At 35.7% G+C, this 24153-nt stretch overlaps 1 protein-coding gene across 15 annotated transcripts in view; it reads left to right on the top strand.

Moving 5' to 3' along the window:
• Positions 1–24153, top strand: part of Nlgn1 (neuroligin 1) — a 983309-nt gene that overhangs the window by 460153 nt on the left and 499003 nt on the right. For 12 of the 15 annotated variants that reach the window (XM_060378145.1, XM_060378139.1, XM_060378141.1 and 9 more), the window contains 2 exons: positions 13542–13601; positions 20831–20983. In XM_060378145.1, coding sequence (XP_060234128.1) covers positions 13542–13601; positions 20831–20983 — 213 coding nt within the window. The remainder of the gene's footprint in view (positions 1–13541; positions 13602–20830; positions 20984–24153) is intronic. The other 3 variants (XM_060378151.1, XM_060378147.1, XM_060378150.1) reach the window with 1 other exon arrangement.

The following is a 24153-nucleotide window of genomic DNA, read 5'->3' as shown; positions in this document are numbered from 1 at the left end:
TCTCTCTCTAAACATGCATACATACATACATACATATATACATACCTATGTATCTTTTTTAGATACTTATTGATACCTTTAACATTTTAATTTATGTTACTTAATTTTCCTAAAAAGTTCAAAAGTGCTTTGAGGTTGAGTCACTGATTCATAGGAATATTGTTTTTCTTACCCCAGCCTTTGTTTCTTATCCCAGGCTTTGTCAAATTCCGTATGGTATAGGGTGAATATTCTTGATTATAGCTAGACATCACAAATTCTAAGATATTCTCAGCATTAAATACTTCTAAATTAAGTTGAAAAAATATTTTGAGGTAGAAGTTATTTCTTGATTAGGCTTTTTAATGATTTATTTATTTTATATGTCTGAGTATTCTTCGTGTACAATATGCCTGGTACCTGAGGAGGTCAGGAAAGGGCATTGCATCTATTCGAACTAGAGTTATTGATGAGTGCTGGAAAGTGAACATACGTCCTGTCAAGAGCAGCAAGCGCTATTAATAATCCCTCCATCCCTTGGCTGGATTTTGAAATATAAAAGCAGAACAATAGATCTATTGAATTTTAATGGCACATATACTTGTACACCTATAAGACCATGAAAATGCTAGGTGTGTGTATCTGTATGTGTACATGTCTTTGAATGCAGCTGTAGGCTGTTTAATTTCTCATCATAAGAAGCTTTGAGAAAACAAACCACTTCCATTTGGAGATCTCCTCGTAGAGAGAAGGTGTTACGAGTCCACTTTGTGGCTATAGGATCAATACCGTTGCAGGCCTTTTGCAGCTAGGGCAGCGTGCGATGGGATCAGCCTCACATACCCACAGGCAACTTTTCATCCCAGTCTCCAGTGACAGTTAAAGTAGGAAAAGGCCAAGAGCCCATAAATAGGAGACTCTAGATCCCAAGTTTATCTCAAGGGTGATACATAAACCTCATTTGTCATTGTGTTGTTGAATTATAGGCTGCATACCACCATCTCTGGGGAGAAAACGGTTAGAAAACCTTTTTTTTTTTTTTTAATAAAAGCTCCATTTTTTTTTCATGCTGGTAAACAACTGTCTAGATAAGAAAATTCAATTTGTTATTTTTTATTTGTACAGTGATTAATTCCAAAGAATACCTTAAAACAAAAAGGAATAATGATTGGGGAAAACACACAAACTCTGATGTTTTTGCTCGCTGAAATTTCCATTAATATATATGTATATATATATATATATATACATATATATATATACATATTTTCTTCCATTAATTTAAGGCTGCAATGGATTTTTATATATTTTAGATTCACTTCTGTGTTGTTGCTGTTTTCCACTGATTTTTTTTTTGCTTATAAAAAATTGTCTAATAAATAAGCTGTCTACAGAAACACACGTCAACCAAGTAATTAGTGCAATCATTCGTTCTCTGTGTAAAAGTTATTTTTTATGTGGCTCACAAATTCGAGCCTACTTGATGCAACCATAATAATAGGTAGTATTTTGGAAAATGCTAGAAAGAGAATCTCTTTTCTGCTAACTGTACCAGTGAGTGAGAATTGGGGGAGGTAGTATTTGGGAGTCTACACGATTGCTCTCTTGTGAGAGATTTGCTTATCTAAATAACTCAGCAAAAAGTTCCTCATCATTGTTATTTTTCTTAGCGCATTTAAAATTACCATCGATTCATGCGTGAATGTTTGAAACATTCCTCAGCTAAACTCTATTGAATATTTAATGCTTTAAATTTTAAATTAACTGTTTCTAGCTTTCTACATTTAAAAGAAATCCATGATATTTAGTTCACGTATTTTTATATAATGGTGAAGTAGTTCCAAATTCAAGACATTTTTCATATATTAAAAAATACTTTTTGTAAAAAAAGAAAGCAGACAAATGAATAGAAAAATAAACATTCAGTTGGTAAAGATATTTTTCATCAAAGGCGATCTTGGCTGCCAGTGGCCAAATATTAGTACTAAATATGTTACCTTTGATAAATATTATTCTGAACTGTCTTACAAAAGCCGCTTGATTTGGGGCATTTTAGTAGCTTCTAGGGAAGAATGAAATTGCGAAGAAGAAGAAATCAATAAAGCATGGGCCTCTTATCCTATATTGATTCTTGTAATCCAGCAGCCATTAAATACTTGAGAGATAAGCCTCTTTTAAGATGGCGTGTTTATATTTTGAAGATCAAATGCCTTAATTTTGCTCCTGGGTTTCCAAAACACAAACTGTACACAGGATGGAAGGTTAGCTTTCAGTGTCTTTCTTCCCTTCAGAGGATTTTTGTGAGCTAAGTGCACCAAAGGGGATCTGTGAGAATGGCCATTCTTCAAGCAATTGCTTCTGTAGTGCTGGTAAGCATAAATGCCTTTCCAAAACTGCCATGCGTTGTGCAAACACAGCTAGAACAGCAAGGAAGAGAACTGTCACTGAGGAAGAGAGTTAGCAAAACTATCTGTTTGTGATTTTATTAGAGCTATGGGTTCTTCACTGCATTCTTGTTTTTACATTTTAACTGTTTAAACCAATAGAACTGCTTCATTGTCCCAGACCTGTCTTCTCTTTCTAATACGTATTACTGCGTTGGAAAAATGCAGCTAAGACATTTTGATTTTAAATTTTCTTTAATGCGAAAAACTCAGATTTGACATGCTATTCAAACAACAAAACAAAACAAAACAAAACAAAACTAACAAACCTACTTATTTTTAATCTTCATTTATGGTGATCGATTTTAAATTCATAATGACTAAATTTTAAGCAGTAAAAGCACCAACAAAAGCTCTAGTAAATGCATTTATATTCTTTCCTTATATAAAGACTAGAAAATAACATTTTTTTCCAATTCTTTTAATATTATTTAATTTAATTGAAATTTTAGTAGCAATTTAGTTGAAATACTACTTTAGTTTTGTTTTAAATTTCATATATAACATGCCTAGTACCCTTTCTTGTCCCCCTCCTTTACTTTTTGAACCCCTTTTTTAAGTAGTCTTCAGACTACTGTGAGTGTTTTCATCCACCAAGTTTATTGGGATTGCTTACAGACCTATGGGTAGAGAAGGGAGCTATTTGCTTATGCAGCCACAAGTGTCTTCATTGTTGATGAAATGTTTTCCTCCCTGACTCCCACAGCAATCATTAGTTTCCAGTACCACAGAAAAGACTGAGGCATCATGGATGCCTCCCCTGTTTATGATGGGATGGTGAAGGGCCCAATTTTGTGCAAGGCTTGTAGAGACAGGCAAAGCTACTTTCTCATGATTGCTATCATCATGTTGTATCAGACTTTTTCACAACACTCCACCCTACCCTCCAGATCCTAGATTTTTTCTGTTTTTTTCTTCTGTAATATTTCCCTGTCTGGTTAAGACATTGATAGAGACCCCTATTTAAAGATGGAAGACCTCCCCTATAAGCAGACTTGGGGAGGGACATGTATGGAGAAGGGGGAGGGAAGGTGGGATTAAGAGGGAAGGAGGAAGGGATTTATGGGGGAAAAGTGAATAAAGTGTAATTAATAAAAATTAAAATAAAAAAATTTGAAAATACATTTAAAAAGATGAGCATAAAACCAACACTTGCTCTCAACACATAGACTAGATATGTCTCTACATTAACCAACACCCACTTCATAAAATGGTGTCTCTGCCCAAAGAAAACAGTGCTAGTCTGTGCACTAAACAATCATTTAAAAGACAGTTTAGCATGCCTATTAAGCAAAATGAATAGTGGAGGGGGACCTGTGACCTTCATAGACATAGGACCTGATCCTAGGACCTGTGACCTTCATAGATACAGGGTTTCTACTGCTTTACAGTACTAAGAAAATATCATTGTCCCTGGGGTAGGCCTCAAATTCATTCAAGAGGAAGTCAGTTACCCCCAAACTGGCATGCTACTATTGCCCTAAAACAGTGCATCTCAACTTGTGGGTCACAAACACTTTGGAAAACCTCTCTCTCTAAAAATACTTACATTACAATTCATTACAGTAGCAAAATTACAGTTATGATGCAACAATAAAAATAACAGCAACACAACATGAGGAACTGTGTGAAAAGATCTCAGCCTTAGGAGGGTTGAGAACCACTCTCCTAGAAGGAATATCTTCCCTGGCATGCAGGAAGTATTACAGTACACAAGTCCATAGCCGAAAAGAAAAACGCACGAATGTGGTTGTTTTCTATTCAAACAGCATAGCCAGTGTCTTCAGCTCTCGTGTAAAGCAGCTAGGAGGAAAATCCCTTCCACATCGGTTTGATCATGATTTCTTTGTGTTTTGACATGAGTTTTGATGTGAGCAACAGTGTTTTGATGTGAGTTCTAGAGGGCAAATAAGAACACTGTGGGTGACTGCTGGGTGTGCACCCTGCTGTGTAAAATGTTCCTTAATTATGTTACAGTAGTGAATCCTAAGAAGTGCTAATGTTTTGGGTGCTGAGGAGGATTCTGATGGTTCTGGCTAGTAGTTATATACTGACCTACAGGACATGCCACTCTTCAATTGCTCCTTACAGCTGTATATTAACCTTGTTAATCTTATCATTTTTAAGGGAAGTTAATTGTTAATTTTTTCTAAGATTTAATACCATATTAAATAATTCCATCACTGAAAAATTATCACTTTGAATTGCTACTACTCACTTGCTTTGAATTCTTGAATCTCTATCCTGCCAAATTTATATCTTATTTTAACTTTATTCGTTTCAGCTTTTGAAAGTTATTCTGGTATGTTTTTCTTTTAATTTAAATTCTAACCTAATCACATCAGAACCAAATGTTGTACTGAAGTTTTCAAAGACTTTATATTTGGATGTCATCATGACAGATTTACTGGTGTACAGTTTACTGAGGGCCTTGTGGCTTCAGCTGTCCATCATTTACATTTTACTCTTATTGCTACTTTACTTGTAAAGGTATTAATTACCTAAGCTGTGTCCAATAGCTTTGGGTCCCAGGCATAATCAGTGAAATATTCTATATATAGTTCCTAACTATAAGCGGAGGGAGATTTTGTGGTGTCTCGTAGTCTCTCTTTTAGCCATACCATCTTCTAAATCTTGGCATTTAACCAATTATTTAGTACCTATTGGTTGTTGAATCAGATAAAAAAAAAAAAAAAAAAAAAAAGAGGGCACGCAGAATTTTGTCTCTAACAGGTTCCGGTCTGTTTGGCCAGTGGATCAGCCTGTAGAGCTTAGAGCCCAGAATGAAGAAGGTAAAGCGACTCTGTCTAAGTAAAAGCCTGAGAGCAGGCTGGGCAGGTGGAGAGCAGATTCTCAGGTAGTCTCCAGGCAGCACACTCCTGCGGTATCCCACTCTTCTGAGAACTTTACCATCAGAGAACTTGTCCTTATTCATTATGTCCGTAATGAGACTCAGGCAGCCCAGAAAACAGGATCTTCATGGTTATGGTTCAGTCTTTTGACTTCATCAACACAGATGAAATTTAGGATTGTTACAGATTTAAGATGGTTTCTCAGGTATGTCTTGCTGAATTATACAGAACTGCCTCTCTCATTTATATCTCCAGTATAGCAATTGAGCACAACCTCTCCCCACCCAAAGGAAAATAAAATCCCACATTTTTCTCTAGGAGGTTCCCTGTGTCCAGTTATACTGACAGCTCCCATTCTGTGTGGTGAGTTGGTTGTAATTAGAACTTCAAAGACTGAATCATGTAGAATAAAACACAAGGCGGGAGTAACTTATTCAGGTTGCTTTTTGAAGAGCAACAATGACAATATTTGCAGTAGAAAAATGTATTTTGGAGAGTAGAGTGGAGGAAGATAAAATCTGGATTTAGTAAAGGGAGTCCTATGAGCTCGGCTGGACAGTTAATTCTAGGTCAAAAGGAACAAAAACAACAAACAAACAAACAAACCCATTAAACACTTAAGCCAGGTAAAGAAACAATGACAGCCATTTTCAGGGTCATTCATCTACACTGGATTTAAAACTATTTTAAATTATATTTCCATTCAGAATATAAAATATATTTTTGCTCATGGATTTCTCAAGCAGAAAAACTGATCTTATCCTATATTTAGTATTCATCTGTCTTGTTGCAGCTATTTTAAAGCACACAGAACAAGATTCACCACATCGAACTCAGATTATGGCTTTAAATCCCTGTTCATTGAAAGCACTTGAAAGTTCCGTCTTACCGGAAGGTGACTGTGTGGGCGGTTTAGCAGAGGTTGATATACAATAATTAATTCTTTTTTTTTATTTTTGGAGTTTTTCATAATTGTTATCTACAACTTTAAAGCTGATGGTATACAAGGTGGATTACAAAGCATTCTAGAGTGTGGATGATGTTGAAAACATTAAGTAGGTACAGGGCAATGTCGGGCCCAGAAGAGGTTTAGAGACTGAGAGAATGTCAGGCATTAGGTTTCTTCTGGAAATTTAATATGGTCTGATAAGATCAAACAAGGCACACTTCTGTATGATAAGTAGATTCTGAGAACAGAGCTATGTGGAGAGGTCAAATTTGCTTTGATGAGAGAGATGAAAAATATCAATGCTCTACTGCCAGAGAGGCCGAGGCATCCCAGCAGAAGGCACTCCTAGAACAGTCTGCCTTAGTATGAATGTAAGATCTTGGATGTTTGAACTCTTGACATATTAATTCTAAGACAACGTAGGAAACTTTAAATGAATGTTTAGCCATAACTATCGAGTCTTATGAACACCTAGAATTGCTAGAGTACTGGACTTGTGTTTTGGTGATTTTTTTTTATTTGAAGTCAGGAATAACACCCATTTTCATTCTGAGAAAGGTATTTCTGACTCAAAAGAATGTAACTCAGAGTTCGATGTAAAATACCCCTACTGCATCTCTTAAAATGATTTTGTTTCTTTCTGATGTTTCTGCACAGAAGACTGAAGTAGGTCAGAGTTTGTCAGAATGTGTATTAAGCATGTGAATGTTGTCCCATTGCTTTTAACGTTCAGACAAAGGCTCAGGTTCTGCTTGCTTCATGGATGTTCGTGGATATATCTCCTCATTTCCCTACACTCTCTTCTTTTCCCAGCAGTTAGCCACAAGGGCTGGTGAGCCTTCTGTTTTGTCAGGTTTTTCTGCATGCTAATTTCTGTAGGTACAACTTTCTTTCCAGCCTCTGCCTAGTCCCCAAGCCTTCTGCCTACTCAGTGTATCCTCCTTTTCACATTTGTTGACTGATGACCTTCCAGACTTGTCAGGTCATGCTGAAGGAGAAAGGCATGCTATTCTAATATTTTTTGTGCCATAAAATAAGCAAATATAATATTAAAAAAAGTATTATGCAAACTTGGTGATACTCAGTGTAAGGGTTAGCTCACTCTGTTTGTTTGTTTGTCTTTAAACTTTTGGTCTGCTAGATCCTATTAATTCATATAGAATCTTCTTAATTTATTTATTTATTCACTTTACATCTTAATCATAGACTATCCCTTCTCTTCTCCCAGTCTCACCCTGCCTCCATCTTCCCCTATGCCTCTCTTCTACCCCTCAAAAAACAGTAGTCCCTCCTACCAACCCACCCCAGCATATCAAGTCACATGAGGACTGAGCATGTCTGCTTCTGGCAAGGCAAGTCCACCAGTGGCAAGTAATCAAAAAGCATGCAACAGAGTCCTTTTCAGAGACAGACCATGCTCCCCTTACTAGGGATTCCACTTGAAGACCAAGCTGCCCATTGGGCATATCTGTGTACAGAGTCTAGGTCCAGTCCATGCATGGTCCTTGGTTGGTGCTTCAGTCTCCGTAAGTCCCCCAGAAGCCATAATTAGTTGGCTCTTTTCGCCTTCTTGTGGAGCTCCTGTCACCTCCAAGTCCTTCTTTTCTTCCTCTTCCACAAGGCTCCCTGTGCTACACCAATGTATAGTTGTGAGTCTCATCTTCTTCAATCCATTGCTGGGTGGAGCCTCTCAGAGGACAGCTATGCTAGGCTACCATCTTCAAGCACAGCAGAGTGTCTTTAACAGTTTCAGGGGTTGTTTCTCTCCCTTGGTATGGGCTTCATTGGGCCAGGCATTATTTGGATATTCCCTCAATTTCTGCTCTATCTTTATCCTAGCACATCTTCTAGGCAGGGTAAATTTTGGGTTGAAGTTTTTGTGGGCGGGTGGGTGTTCCCCTCCCTCCACTGGAAGTCCTGCCTGGTTAAAGTGTGGCCTCTTCAGTCTCCTCTGCTACTAGGAGTCTCAGCTAGAGTCACCCCATATGCTCCCGTGTGGCCTCTTCAGTCTCCTCTGCTACTAGGAGTCTCAGCTAGAGTCACCCCATATGCTCCCAGGAGCCTACCATGTTGTAGGTCTCCAGCTCTTCTCAGAGTTACACCTGCCCTCAGATTCTCTTCTCTCTGCAAGCCTTCTGTCTTATTCCCCACTCTCTCCCACATTTGATCTTGCCCTCATTTCCCTCAGAACTCTCCGTCCTATCCTGCTCCCTCTCTTCTGTGTATCCTATTTCCTCTTCTGAGTAAGATTCAAACATCCTCCCTTGGGCCTTTCTTGTTACTTAGTTTCTTTGAGTCTGGGAATTGTAGTATGGTTATCCTATACTATTTGGCTCAAAATATTGTAATCAAGTACTTTTACCAAAAACTCTAAGCCAAAAATTCTTTTTCTTTTTCCTGATTTTGAACAGCAGCTTCACTTTTCCCAAAAGCTACATTGTAAGCTGTTAGGTACCTTGAAGAACTGTTGGGGTAAATCTATTCTATTTTCATGTAGGTGTTTTCTTCCAACACAAAGATAAACATAGAACATGCTTGCTGCCTTTAGGAGGTGGAATACGGTTCTTTCCAAATATACACATATAAACTAGAAGCCTGACAAGCTGCTCGCTGAGAAGCATCATGAAATTGTCACATGACAGTTCCTTCCTCCAAAACTGCACATAATTAGGTTCTTCTAAGATTATAAATTATTTCAAAGTAACTCATCATACTGATTTATAGTGCATACTTTTTATTTTAGTATAATGCATATTTAAGAATTATTTAGTTGTTTCAACTGACTTAAGGTTTGTTCAAAGCAGAAAATTACTTTTCAACTACGATTTCTTTACATCTGATCATAAATAATGGAGTAGGTAAGGTATGAGAGAACCTTTTATTAAATACGTGTAGGGATATCAATTAGTAGGGCTTGCAGTATTAACCACTAGAATCATAAACGTATTATGTGTTTGCGCCTATCAGTTTGGTAAAAGAGAAAATGTTGAATAATATACTCCCCCTGATACTCAGGGTGGATTAAATTCTGGCATTGATCCTTGTATGGAACACACATAGATTTTTCACAAACTTGATCCAACTTTTATTTACTAACTTTTATCTCCTGGTTAAAGAGCCCTAGCAATGCCTTTAACTGCTTTCATTCTGTGTGCATGACCTTAACAATTCTTTATAGACTGTTTATATCAAAGGCTCCAAGGTCAAGAAGCTAAGGCAAGACAGCAGGGTCATTAGCCCTCTGTTTTTCATTGTTTTTCATTTGGTGACCTGCTGGGGCATGGGCTAAATAATCCTCAGAATTTCAGAGGCCTCTTCCCTCTACAGGGGCACATTTCTCATGGCCAACCTTCTAAGTCACAAGCTAATAATACTCTCAGCATACTTGCCTTTGTCAATACGTGTGACACAAAGTCTGGCTAATTTCTGCTGAATTGAAACTATAATGAAGGAATTTATAATCAGTTCCAATGTATTTAAGAACTAAAGTATATTAGCCCTTCATCAAAGAGAATGATAAAAAGCGGCATTAATATGGGTGGATAGTAATTATTTCGGAGCTCATAATTATTCTCCAGTTAACTACATAGAAATGCTGATATTTTTATTCCTCTTTAAAAAAAAAAAGGCATCCACGGTCATATTCCAAATTGTAAGAGTGCATCACACTCCCTTTGTAAGGGCCAAGACTTTAGTTATATTTATGGAAATCACAAAAGAACTCTTGAAATTAAATGAGTTTGAAGTTCATGGTTGGGTGTTCACCGTAGCTTGCTTAAGTGCTGTTGCTTTCCTGCTGAATCTATTTATTGCCTATAGGAGATATAAAACACAGTAATTACTCTTACTCCCTTTCAAAATGACATGAGGTCTACTTTCCTATTAACTCTAATGAGAGTTATGTGTGCATTCCTCTGGGAGAAGGGGCCCAGTGAATTTCAAGGTAAAATAAATCACTTCTACACACAGGTTGGAGTGGTCTCATTTGCTTTATAGTTGGTGCTTTAAGATACCTATTTAAAACTGCTGATACTGAAGTTGCCATACTGGCTGCTTAAGAGAAACATAAGCCGTGGTTAGAATGTTGCTAGTGACTCTTATTCAAAGGGTAGATGCTTTACCCTTGGGGAAATCAGGATGCTTAACTTTCAGAAATACATGATCTCTGAAGAGTGAAAGTCTGTGTCACAAGAACACTAATACTAGATACGTTTTTACAATATTATCTTTCGGTTAAAAACATTTAAACATTAGTGAGTATATCAGTTCTAACACTTTAGAATAAGGAAACAAGAGCCATAGTTGCTGATGGGCGGTGCTTGATTTGCTTCTAGTATTGAGATAAAGTCGTTTGGAGACCTCCTGCTGTAAATTCTAGGCTGTATTATTGAAGCTTCTTCAGAGAAACCAATGCTGAGTTCTCTAGAATCCCTTAGTTTGTTCTCAGTATTTTTAGGCATAGACCTAAATGAAAACTAGTTTCTTTATCATGATCAATTTTGCCCTGAATAGTTACCCTCACAAACTTTAGAAGAACATCAGAAAATCAAGATAAATTTTCAGGATAATAAATCACCATTCTGCCCAGATCACTAAAGTACAGCTATAGCTGTACTGCAGTTACAATTTAATAAAATGTTATTTAACATAGCAACAAATGACTGTATAGTTGAGATCAGATCATTCAACTTCATCTTCTTCTGATGATGTCTTCAGTTATTTGTGATACTAAGTATCTGATCATGATACCTGAGATTGGCTATAGTGTGTAGGGATGTAAACAGTGTCCTCTGTTAGTAGCACTCAGCTTTCTGACGAGGAAAGGCATAGATCAGCAGCTTACACGAAAAACTCAATTCAGCATTCTACCTTAGACAGTCTCCCTTCTTCACCTAGAATAATTTCCATGACTTTAGCTACAAGGCAATACCAAACTATGTTCCACATGCAAAGCAATGGGAGATCTTGTTTAATAACACTCTCTTGCTCCTGCATCACACACAGGTTTAAAGAGGGAACAGTTCTGCAGGCATATGAAGCATATCAGAATGTCGACTCAGTAGAACCTAACTGCCTTTCAGTACTGACCATGGAAATTACATTACATACCCCAGTGTACTTCCATTCAAATTGTCCAAGAGAGAGATATAGCAATGAACCAGAGCAAGATGAGAAAAGCAACCGTAATGTGACAGGCTTTACATGTGCCTTCAGTTTTTGCCAAACTAATGAGTCAGCAAAATAGAAGCCGATTTTAGTGATTTCTTAAAAATCTGAAAATTAAGAAAGTTAAGTAATTTTGTGAAAATTGTAAAGTAGACAGAGATTTGCAAGCAATAAATACCACCATTCTCGGTTTGCATTGCTTGATAACTAATAAGTAAGCCATATTTATGTAGGATCTTAGAAAATGGAAATGTGAAAAATATTTCAATCTCTAGGTAATAAATATTATTTGAGTATTTGGGAGAATACTTTGAAATTGAAAACATTTCAAATTTTCCAATTCTCAAATTATAAAATTTAGAATTTAAACATTTATATTTTAAAGAACTGTTATCAAGTTTATAAGCATAGGTAATAGGCATCAGCTAGCCCTATGTGCTTTTTGCATTTGAACAAAATCTTATTAAGTTTGGATATATGTGAGCTTGCAACCGGAAAGCAATTACCAAGAACTATTTCTCTCACCTAGGACTTCTCAGTAGAAATATGCTTGCAGGTGTATTTATGAAAGTGTATAACTTACTTGTTTTGCAGTCTCATTGCTTTATTTTGAACGACCTTGATACTACGACCTTGTAATTGAAGTACCTAATAGGTACTTTCCTTTATATCAATTTTTTTTTGTTTTTCAGTGTTTTGATCTTCACCAGTGACTGATATTTGCAGCAGTATTTCTCTGACATGAAAAAAATAATTGTTTTACTTTACTTTTTCCTTTTGTTTTTGGTATGGTATTTCCTACTCTTTGAGGAATGTTGTGATAGGCTTAATTTTAAATTACAAACACAATGAAAAATCCTCTCTGAAAAGGTGCAAATATCTTTCTCAAATGTTTACCAGCCATTCCCTGTGATGTGTGGTTACAGTTAATGCTTGCCCTGTCACTACTTACATGGTGGGGATCAGGATGTGACTGTCCATTCCCTCACAGTCTATTTTCTCAGACTCTTACATTATGCATGACAAAATTCTTTTGATTATTGCTTTGTGATTGGCTGTCTTTTTAAATAAAGTGTCCTGTGTTTGTAGTGATTGCTTTTTGCATGAAGATTATGAAATGTCATACAAATTAAATGGTTGTGGAAATTCAGAAAGGCAATGTGGTGCTTGACTTGCTTTTTTTTTTTTTTTTTTGTGCTGAGTATGTCAATTGTGACACGTAAAATTACTTTCCTATGGCCTTTGACATCCCCTTTGGTGTGCTCTTTTATGCTAGCAAATTAGCACTGTTAGGATAATAAAACATGTATTAAACATTCACAGTGTTTTAATACAATCGTTTTTCTAAATCATGAGCCTATTATAAATACACTGGGCATGAAATTGCACAATGGCATGGTTCTGCTGTTTTATAAAGTTAATTTTGAAGTATTAGTCCTGACTGTTTAACTACTTTGATAGCTAAACATGCCTTCTATTGACAGTACCTTTTCTCTGCCAAGTGACAAAATTTTCTGTTGATATATTCCTGCATGTGACAATTGCCTTAAATCCACAACTAACATTTAAATTAAAACACACGGGGGAGTACTAGTGTCATGGCAAGTAATTTTAAAAAGTCACAGTTTTTTTTAAATGTATAAATTAAAAATGTGTAAAATACAAGTGATAATGATCATACAAAGACAGAATTTTTAACAAGCAAAAAAGAGCAACTTAAAAAACGTTTCTATCTATTTCTAATGTTGTTATCTTTTCGTCCCTGCTATATCTTTATTACTTTCATAAATATTAATTAGATAGGACATTGAGTAAATTAAGTACATTTAATTAATTGAACTGTTTACATTTTTATGTGCAGTGAGTATTTTATCTTTTTTACAAAAATCATTCCGTTGACCTATGACTGAAATACTAAATCATAGTGTATTTTTAATGCTAAAAGTGTTCATAAAACAAATCTATGAGATATTTTGGGTAAGGGGAATTTTTTTTTTCTTAAAAAAAATCAACTATGATATACCACTTCCCTGGTCATTTTTGAAATATCCTTGAGAATTTTAGTATTTATGTTTATTTTTTTCCCCTCAGTCTTGTTTATTCTTGAATTGTCTTTTTTTTTTTCCTCCATTTCTCCGTTCTCAATCCTAGGTCCCCTTACAAAGAAACAGACAGATGATTTAGGTGATAATGACGGTGCTGAAGATGAAGGTATTTTTCCCCACCAAATCTATTTGCATGACCAGGGCGCAATCACTTTTTCCACCCCTTTCTATTTTTTTACTTCTTGTCTTTTTTTGAAGAGTTCTTTTTTAATTCCTGTTTTTGATGTGTTTTGTCTTCTTGCTTGTTGTTACATATAAATATGCATTTTAAATTTTTTTCAAGTGAATGTTACATTTTACATTTTGATGCCAACCATTAAGATGTTTCAAAAAGAGGGGCTTTTTTTTTTTTTTTTCTTTTTCGGTTTTCTTGAACTGACTTTTGATATGTTTCATCCCATGTTTTGATGACTCCGTCCATATTCTTTGAACTAACAATCTTCCCCTTGTACTCCTTGTACCCATTGCATGTGCTCTAATCTGTGTAAATACTTTGGACAATTTGACTGTGTATCATTTTTACATTTTACTTCCTTTTTCTAAAGAACTCCATGCTCTATTAAAAGAGAAATGAGCTGATGCAAAGTGTTTCTTGAACAATACCTTAGATTTTTTTTTCACATTTGCTCTGTTTAAATATCAGTGAACTGATATTACATAGATAATGAAGGCACCACAGCTATTAGGATAAATAATAAACAAAGTATAAATACATAAGTCCTCTGGTCCCTGCTGGTTCGTGATGTTGGAGATGTGTTCTGAGGTTAAGAGAACCGTTTGCCCTCTTACACAACCCTAGTTTAGTTCCCAGTACCTATATCAGGTATAACTCAGCTCCAGAACATCCCATGCTCTCTTCTGGCCACCATGGGTACCTTTACTGACGCACATTCACACTCAAACACAGATGTGCAGACACATATGATTAAAAGATAAAATAAATAAATCTTAGTGAAATATTTTAATAAATTTAATAAGTTTCTATTTCTTAGATTTTTTAAAATACATTTTTCTTATATATATATATATATATATATATATATATATATATATGTGTGTGTGTGTGTGTGTGTGTGTTTTGTTTTATAATTTAGGCACTTTGTATCCCAGCTGTAGGCCCCTCCCCAAGTTCACTGACAGGGGAAGTCCTCCTTCCAGTCCATCTGACCCTAGCCTATCAGGTCTCATCATTGTCTTCCTCTGTGGCCTGGTAAGGCTGCTTCTCCCTCAGGGGGAGATGATCCAAGAGCCATCCACTGAGTTAATAATAAAGCATTTAAACAAACAAGGTTACAGGTATATTTTTTCACTTCAAAATTTGTATACATTTTTTATAAAATCTAATAAAATGAAATAAAAGTTTATAATTTCCAAAATATTGCCAACCATGTATAATAAAATACTTCTACTTCATTAATATGGAAACTTTTTATCTTTCCTAAATTCTTAAGGCATATTCTTCCTATATTCTGATTAATTGACAAATTAATTAGCTCTCTTGGCATCCCTTGTCCTACTGAAATTTAACTGAGTTCCTAGAGAGACTACTGGTTCATTCAGCGCATCTCTCTTCCATTTAGCATTTTATGATTAGTGTGCACTTTTTTGTTTTTGCTTTGTATGTTACCGTAATTATGATTTTGTTTTCCCCGAAACCTTTAAATCTCACAAAGACATTTATAAGAAGACAGGAAAAAAAATTGAAAATAAATAATCTCCTCTTGGGTCAGCAGAGATTCCCTCTCAACAAGCAATCTATGACTGAATGACTTTCACAAATAATTTGCATCCACTTATTTTTAATTTTTGTTGATACATACTCAATAAACTCTTCTAGAATAAAAATTTAAATGGTAGAGATAAAATATTGAAATTTTAATTGGTACACTTTTCAGTTTGCATTTTATAATATTTAAGAATTATTAATAGGCTGGAAATTTGTCCCAGCAGTTTCAAGTACGTATTGCATATTTTGGTGTTCTATTGCTATGAAGAGACACTATGAGACACCAAGGCAACTTTTATAAAATAAATGATTTAATTGGGGACTTAGACTCAGAGGCTTATCCTCATGGTGGGAAGCATGGCAGCACACACATAGGCATGGTGCTTGAGAAGTAGCTGAGCCTCTTAATCCAGACCCTCAGGCAGCACGCAGAGAGATACACTCAGAAAGGAGTCCAGGGTCTTGAAACCTTAAAGGCCACCTCTAGTGACACACTTCTTACAATAAGGCCATACCTCCCAATCCTTTCCTGATAACTCATTAACTGGGAATGAAGCATGCAAATATTTAAGCCTGTGGGGGCCAATCTTATTCAAAGCAACACACTGCTCTCTTAGAGGTCCAGAGTTACAGAATACAGCTGATCTCAGCTCTGATATCCCAAACCTTCACATTCCATAGGTGTTTTCATGCACACACACACACACACACACACACACACACAAATAAAATAAATCATTAAAAAGAATTGTGGCTATCGTATAATTTATTTATTTTCCCTTTTAATGAGATTGCTCCTATATAGTGTTTACATGCTTAGAATAGGTACACCGAGTATTGATAGTGATTTAAGCCCTGTAGCACCTGAAACTATTTTACAGACCAGTTTCGAACCACATTTAACATCTTTAGTTCATTATTAAAAATACCCTAAACACCTCCTTAAATCTCAGGTGTCATTCAAGTCGTGAAAAGCCACTTTGGCAGTGCTACCAAGTCAAGCAATGCTTTTAAGTGTTAACGGCCATCCCCTGTTGTAGCACTCAGCACTAAGACAGTCCATTTCTCTGTGTTGCATTGGATGATCAATTCAGAGACAAATAATAATAATAATAATAAACAAATTCAGATATCTCATGAAGAAAACATTTAGTGAAGTCTGAATATCCGCTTTTCAGTGCTCTTAGAATTATTTTGTAGATGTGTTACAAATCAAAATGATGTGATATCTAGTTTGAATTTTTGGCGAAGGACTCAAATGACAGTGCGTCGTTCCCTCACTGGAAGTCAGGTTACATGGCAATTCTCCCTAGCTCCCCTGTGCCCTAATTCCCTGGCCTTGTCCCAGCCACCACATTCTACTTTAAGGACTTCTCAGAAGGGACTGTTACTTCTAATTCCCTGTCTACAGCCATCATCAGGCCAGACACAGGCACATTGTTCTTAACTTATGATTTACAATAACCAAAAGAACCTTGTCTTGTAGGCTAATCTGAAGTCATAAAAATGGTTCAAAACAGTATCCAAAGTTTTTCTCAAGTGAGTTTAGGGACTTAGAAGACTGCAGAGATATTCTTGACTGTGTCAAGAGTATCTCAATGAAAGCATTTTAATATTTAGGCACAATTTTATTTCCATAGAAGTTCAAGTTCCGTAAAAAATACTCTGTAGATCCCCATATATTTTGTAAGCAAAGTATATGGTTGTTTTGTGTCTGGCTTAAGAATAACAAATGAAGCCACGCCTTGTATTTTACACTAGCAGTTCTGGAAGATAACTGGCACCATAAACATGAATGAAAGACGTGGGCATGTATTCAAGTGTCTCTTAATATGTATCAGACAAAAATTTAATTAAGGCAATGCTTCACAAGTAAAAAGCTATTAGATCTTCAAAACCTCTAAAACACGGGCAATTAACCAGTCCAGGGTCCTTAAAAAGAAACCAGTACACATATTTAAGGAATTACGTGTCTACCAATTATTTACTGGGGCTATTGAGAGAATGTGTGATCCTGGGCCATAGCTGACAAGCACAGAGAACTGGTCCAACTCATTCACATTCTCTACTTTGATCTAAAGTTAGTTTGTAGGACACCATAGTTATAATGTCAAAGGTCCATATTCCAGCGCTATTATTTTATTAGCCTGAAAAAAAACTGGAGTTCTTTCTTAATATTTTAAAGGATAATAATCATCCATGTAGAATTTCCTTCACCACTCCACTCCTCTCAGTCTCCATGTGTTTGACAAGACCAAAAGCAAACAACAGAATTATGAATGTGCTTGTGAACATTTACAGTTTGACTAGAACTAAGCTAGTATCTGAAGAAGCCATAAAGTGCCAGTTTTTAGTAAAGTCTGAGGTAGCTAGTTATTCAAAGTCAAAATTGTAGATAAAGCACAAAATTTATTTACTTCATCTTCAATATAGAGAATCAAATAATAAGGTTTCAAAGACATTGTGGCTTTAAAATATTTATTATTAACTACTAAAAATGTAATACATGAACTGAAGATAAGTTAGAGAAACTGATAAAATGTGATTATTAAAGAGCACGAACAGATATTATTTAATATTATGATGTCCTATATACCTGTGCCATTTATCAATATCTTGTTCTGTTTTAAATAGCAGAGTAAACAGTTATACTTTAAACTGGTTTTTACTAACCAAGAAAAGTTTTTGGGATTGTGCAAACACTTGCCACTCAGGTGAAAAATGGACTGCTCACAGAGAATTCTTGTTATTTTATGGTAGAAGATACCAATGTATTCTAAAGGTTTCTAAATAGTAAATTAATTTAGGTTTAGCCATCTTAGTTTATTTTAGGAACCAACACAAGTTATATTATTGAAGTTCAGAGTTACTACAAAAGAAAAAAAATATATTGTGAGCATACAGCACATAATTTAGTTGTGTTTCTTAGCAAAGACAAACTCGCTGTGCTAGCTTCTTAGGCAAGACCAAAATCTCTGAAAAGTTTAAAAAAGCTGAACTGGAAATTTGAATTGACCCAAATATCTGTGATTCTTTTAAGTATAAATTTCAAAGAAAAGAAATAGACCCGCCTGGGCATAGACCCTGGCTTCTCCCCACATTGGCACTCCCTGACACTAGCCCATGTGCTTCTGCTGCAAGGTGCTGGGCTAGTCTTCTCAATGTGTGCCGGTTTCTTCCAGGTGAACAGAATGGCGCTACCAAGGCTTCATTACTGTTCACAGTGGGTGCTTTGTAATTCTATGTAATTTTAATTAAAGGAGAATTCTGAAACAGCCTCCCTCTGTGCTTCCTCCAAGCATACAATTAGCAGAGTACAGTGTCTGCAGCGAACAGTTTGGCTAATGATTTCAGTTTAATAATTTATTACTGCTTCTTCAATGCCAACCCTACAAGAAAAAAAGTAAGAAGCTAAAATTGTAGCAAGTAGGCTTTTCATGTGTGTAGCTTAAAAATCTGAAAAGGACCCCCCTCCCATTTCAATATGACAACTCCACAAGCCCCTGAATCTTCATATAAGAGGAAGCATAGGGGCTGGAGAGTTGCCTCAATGGTTAAGAGACAGGCAGTTTTTCTAGAGCAGAGGGTTCAATTCATAGTATCCACAGGGCAGCTAACAACTATTTGTAACTCCACCTCAAGAGGATCTTGCAGAGACCAATACTCCAACCAAGAATTATGCATGGATAGGACCTAGAACCCCTGCTCAGATGTAGCCCATAGACTTAGTGTCCATGTGGATTGCCTAGTAAGGGGAACAGGGACTGTCTCTGACAGAAACTCAGTAGCAGGCTCTCTGATCACCTCCCCTTGGGGGGTGCAGCCTTACCAGGCCACAGAGGAAGACAATGCAACCAGTCCTGGTGAAACCTGATAGGCTAGGGTCAGAGGGAAAGGGAGGAGGACCTCCCCTATCTGTAGACTAGGGAGGTGATGAGGGAGAGAGGGTAGGACCTGAAGGGGAGGAGGAAACAGCTGGATACAAAGTGAATAAATTGTAATAAATAATAAATAAAATTTCAAAATGTAAATAAAAACCCATTGATACTAAAAGCAAAACAAAACAGAACAAAATGTTCTTCTCACTCATAAGCAGGGCATTTTGGTGAAGCACATACTTCTGGGTGGGAAAGGGGGGGAAGCTAGAAAGCATGCATACATACAGGGAGTGCATCGTTTTGAACTCATCTTTCTTAAAGGGACAACTTAGAACAAGTGTAATGGCTAATGTGTGAACCATAATGAAGCCCATTAATTTTATGCTAACCTGAAAATAAATTTTAAAAAAATGAAGAAATTAAAAATACATAATAGATTAACATTTGCCCCCATACTTGGTTATCACAAAATAGTCTCCAAGCTGAGTCATAAACTATTTTCTCAACTTAGAAGTCTAAACATACAAGAGAAACTGTAATTTTTATCTGAAAATTAGTTTTCATTCAAAAGTGACTATCATAATAAAAAAAATTGAGGCATTTAAATTGGTCATTTATTTTTAAAGAGAGGGCAAAATAATCTCTGAATGATCACAATTCTATTTGTATCTTATGCCTCTACTGAATGTTGGGGTCTTGACTGCAAGTTTGTAGAAGAGTTTGGTTTGATAAAAACATTCTACAGTAAAGAAGTTAAACTATATTGTCAAACGATACTTTCAAACCATTGTTAAAATAATATACTTGATATAGTTTGCTTGTTAACATACAGGGCTACAGAATAGTAATGTTTTAGTTACAGTCATAGTTTAATATGTTCAGTGTTTGTGACTGAATCAAAACACAGGAGAGCTGTTTCAAAGGAAATTACTTTATTTTTGAAATTGACTAAATCACTGTATTTTGTACGTTATTTTTGCATTCTTGTTGAAAATCACCTAGTTCTGGTCAGTGTAGCTTAGCAAAATAAAAGGACAGTGACTAAGAATGGGAGACAGCCTCATCAACGTTAGAGTCTCTGTTCTATACTTGACCATCTCACATCTAAATGATTAACTCCATCAGCTAGGAGGCAGTGCAAATGTAATTTTGCCTTTTTTTTTTCTTCTGAAGATTAAGTTTGGGTTGGATGGGTGAACACCATGGCTTTTCAAAGAACATCATGATCATGTAAATGACATTCACAAAAATGTGTCAACAGCAAGTGCTCAAATGCACATAATTTTACTGTCTAAACAAATATCTGACCTACTTAAGCAAAGAAAATAACTCTGAAGTGAATAATACACTGGTTTAATTATATTCACAAATGAGAGCATAAATGACTTAATGTAATCATGTTGTGTTTGATACAAAGCTCCACAGTAATAGGGCAGGGACTGATTACTTGACTCCCTATGGAAATGAACCATTGTCCTTACTTTATATTTCATGAACACCAGCTCCAACTCTTGAAAAGAAAGTTTTAGACAGAAAAACAAAGGGTGCCTGTTCCTCTTTCATTCATTTTTCAGTAGCTCTTAGTAGGAATTGCTTAAGAAACACTTTAAGAAAAAGACCAATTTAAAGACATTAAAGTCATGACCTTATATCCTTAAACTGCAAAATGTACTACCTTTCCTTATGCATGTTGTTGAGGATAAGAATAATTGCCAACCATTTGTTTTGCAGATATTCGGGACAGTGGGGGTCCCAAACCAGTGATGGTATACATCCATGGTGGCTCTTACATGGAAGGTACTGGAAATCTCTATGACGGGAGTGTCTTGGCAAGCTATGGCAATGTGATCGTCATCACTGTCAACTATCGGCTTGGGGTACTTGGTAAGGCATTTCTTGCTCCTTTCACCAGTCATCATAATCTATGTGATGGTTTGGTTTTGTTTGGCTATCTTCTTTGCTTCCTGTTACTGTTTTTGAAACCTAAATTTTTGAAAGATTCAATGAGTTCTTTAAATGTTTACACATTAAGTAAAGGCAACTTGGGAAATCTGTAAGCAGCAGAAAGTAATAAAGACATTGATTGTTGAGATATAGTTTGTGGTTTGATGATACGGAAGTACGAAACACTAGCAATGGCAAAGGCCTCAAGAACCAAGTAGCTTTAGGTTGGCTCTGGTCTTAGATGCAGTTTATGTTTCCTTCTAGAACCCTGTATTTTAAGAAATACAGTACTATTATGAGGAAGTTACTGTTTACCCTTGTCATACAGGCATTTCTTCTCTCTTTTTTTTTCCTGTGGTCCCATAAAAATGAAGAATAATTTCTCTGGTTATATTTTTTTTGACTGATTCAGCTTGGAAATGCATACATTCATTTACCAAGGTAACAGTTCGATTCAGTTTTTATAAGAAAGTTAGAGTCAAAGCTGAGATCCTTGAAGAAAAATATAGAAACACTTTATCTTGGTAAAATAACCTTTTATTTACCCATCACGTTTCAAAAGATAACCAGCAGTTCTTCCAATGTAAGTAGGTCAAAGTTTGACAGTGATGAACAAAACACAGTATTTAATAAAAATTATTTGTGGTATTTTAATGTAACTTGTTTAAAAGTACAATGAGTCTCTGAAAGATTATATTTTGTAAATTAATTGTTCTAAATATTTTATCACAGCTTCAAGACTGGAAACCATTATGTTTAAAAGAATATTCTACTCATGATTTTGTCTTCTAAATTTAGAAAAAAAGTCCCGAATTATATTCATATAATTTCTCATCATTTTAATATCACACATGTGTTATTTCCGTGTTGAGAAAATGAGCTTTTTACTCTCTCATTAGATCTTTTGACAAGGTGATGCAGTTGACCGGGTGGTAAAGCAGATGCCCTTAATCAATACAGGTAGAGCATATTTCTGCAGCTCACCGTTCAGGGGTGTTTTGCTGACAGGAGTGTCTGGTCCTACTTGTTCAGCTAGAATCATTTTGTTGGGTTAGGATGTGCTTCTCGCCACTGGAAACTCTGTTTACTAGAAGGTAAAGAAAGAAGTGTCATAATCATCCCTAAGTACCTTACTCTTCTAATGTTATACTTACAGAACATTTTCACATGAAAGTTTTTAATACCTCTGTGTTTTTATTTATATAATTTGGCCATTTTAATAGCTAGCTATCATTTTATTTTTTTTTTCAAAATTCTTCAGTTTAAAGTACTAAGAAGTGATAAATGTGTAGACTGAAAATGCTACTTAGGAATTCATCGAAATGCTAAGTATGGAGCTAGTGTTTGTAGCCACACCATTGGTGTGGTTTCTGACAGGTAGTTGAGGTCACAGCACAATTTCTTACAGTGAGCTTTGTGATTAAAGTAAATGGAAACTTTCCCTTTTCTTTCTGTTTCCTCTTCAAAATGTTGCCTCCTCTGTGTCTTTAGAACTAGTATGAACTTCATATTGATTTGAATCCTACATGCATGCTCACATCTTGCCTTTAAAAACCACAATGTGTTTGACTTACAGTACAACAAATTACGCAGCTTAAAAAAAAAATGAAGAACTCACTCAATCAGTACTGACATGGAAGAAGAGATTTTTCTCAGTTTGGTCTGTTCTTCTTTAGTTTGCTCCTCTGAATCATGTTCAGTCACAAGCTGCTTCCCATTAAACTCTTAAAATGAAAAGGAACCTAAAGTTGTTAATGGAATGCTCTAAAGAAGCAGTCCTCAACCTGTGGGTAGTGACTCGATTAGGGTTCAAAATGGCCCTTTCACATAGTCTGCCTAGCACCATTGGAAATGTCAAATATTTACATTTTGATTCATTATAGATTCAAAATTGCAGACATGAAATAGCAACAAAGATAATTTTATGGTTGGGGTCACCACAGCATGAGAAAATATATGAAAGGGTTATAGCATTAGGAAGGTTGAAATCCACTGTCCAAATGCATATTTTAAAGTATTATATCTGTAATAGTTGGATTTGAGCCAATTTCTTTCAAAATAAAATTGTTGGAATTTTATGCATAGAAGATATCCAAAAAACAGAGAGAAAAATTACCAAAGCGTATTGTTACAGCATCTTTCTTCACATAAGTGTCACACTAAGACATATTAACAGTCATGTTCTGAACTATGACAATGAGAGCCATAGGTATTTGAAGTATTTGCTGTGAATGTTTATCTACAAACAAGGTAAGACAAGGATTCTTAGGTGTGAATTTCAAAAGAATTCTGGTCAAGTTTGTTTTGGGGTAAACGCTGAAAATTAGGTATAGAATAAGATTTTTTTCTCACATAAAAGAAAATTCTGCATTGTCTTTTGATTTTGGTGTTTTGTTATGAAGATGAACTTGGGAATCCAATGAGTAATTGGCTAATTATAGTCCTGTTGCTCTGTGTGATTGGCAAGCAAAACTGTGTTTGGATCAGGTGAAATAATTGTTGCTTTGAATTTGCCATATTTAGTTTGCTTTTGATTTTAGTGATTAGAACTGAAGTAAAAATACTTTAGCTATAAAACTCAAATCAGTATCTAGTAACCAAGGTTCTAGATGTATTTCATTTGTTACAAATTATAAACAGCTTGGAGAAAAAAATAAATCTGTGAGTCTATTCAGGAACTTGGTGGTTGGCATAAGTTCGTGGCCAAAGACTCTTTTGTGGTATCCATTGGATGAGCGGCACACATTCCCACTCAAGACTGCATATTGTGTTAGCTGTGTGTTAAGAGCTACTGTACCTAAGGCTGACAAACAGACAAGAGGGAAGAAGCAGGACTCTGACTCGCCATTTACTAACTCACTGTCACCGTAAAATTCCGGGTGACCCTGCATCATATTCTAAACATACAGACTTTAAGTTTCTCCTGCTTACAGTTTTGTTTTCATCCACTTTTGACAGAAGCTAGCCCTGTTTCTGCCTCATTTCGCATCTGCTTTCTTTAAATCACGACTTTATCAATCTTAGAAATGAGTATTTAGTATATATTATTTGATTATATTTTGATTATGGACACTAAAAATTGTTAACTTGGTTACCTGAGAAACATGTAC

Source organism: Meriones unguiculatus, chromosome 2 (genome assembly GCF_030254825.1).
Source record: "Meriones unguiculatus strain TT.TT164.6M chromosome 2, Bangor_MerUng_6.1, whole genome shotgun sequence".
NCBI classification, from domain to species: Eukaryota; Metazoa; Chordata; class Mammalia; order Rodentia; family Muridae; genus Meriones; species Meriones unguiculatus.
This window is presented reverse-complemented; position numbering and strand designations above follow the sequence as displayed.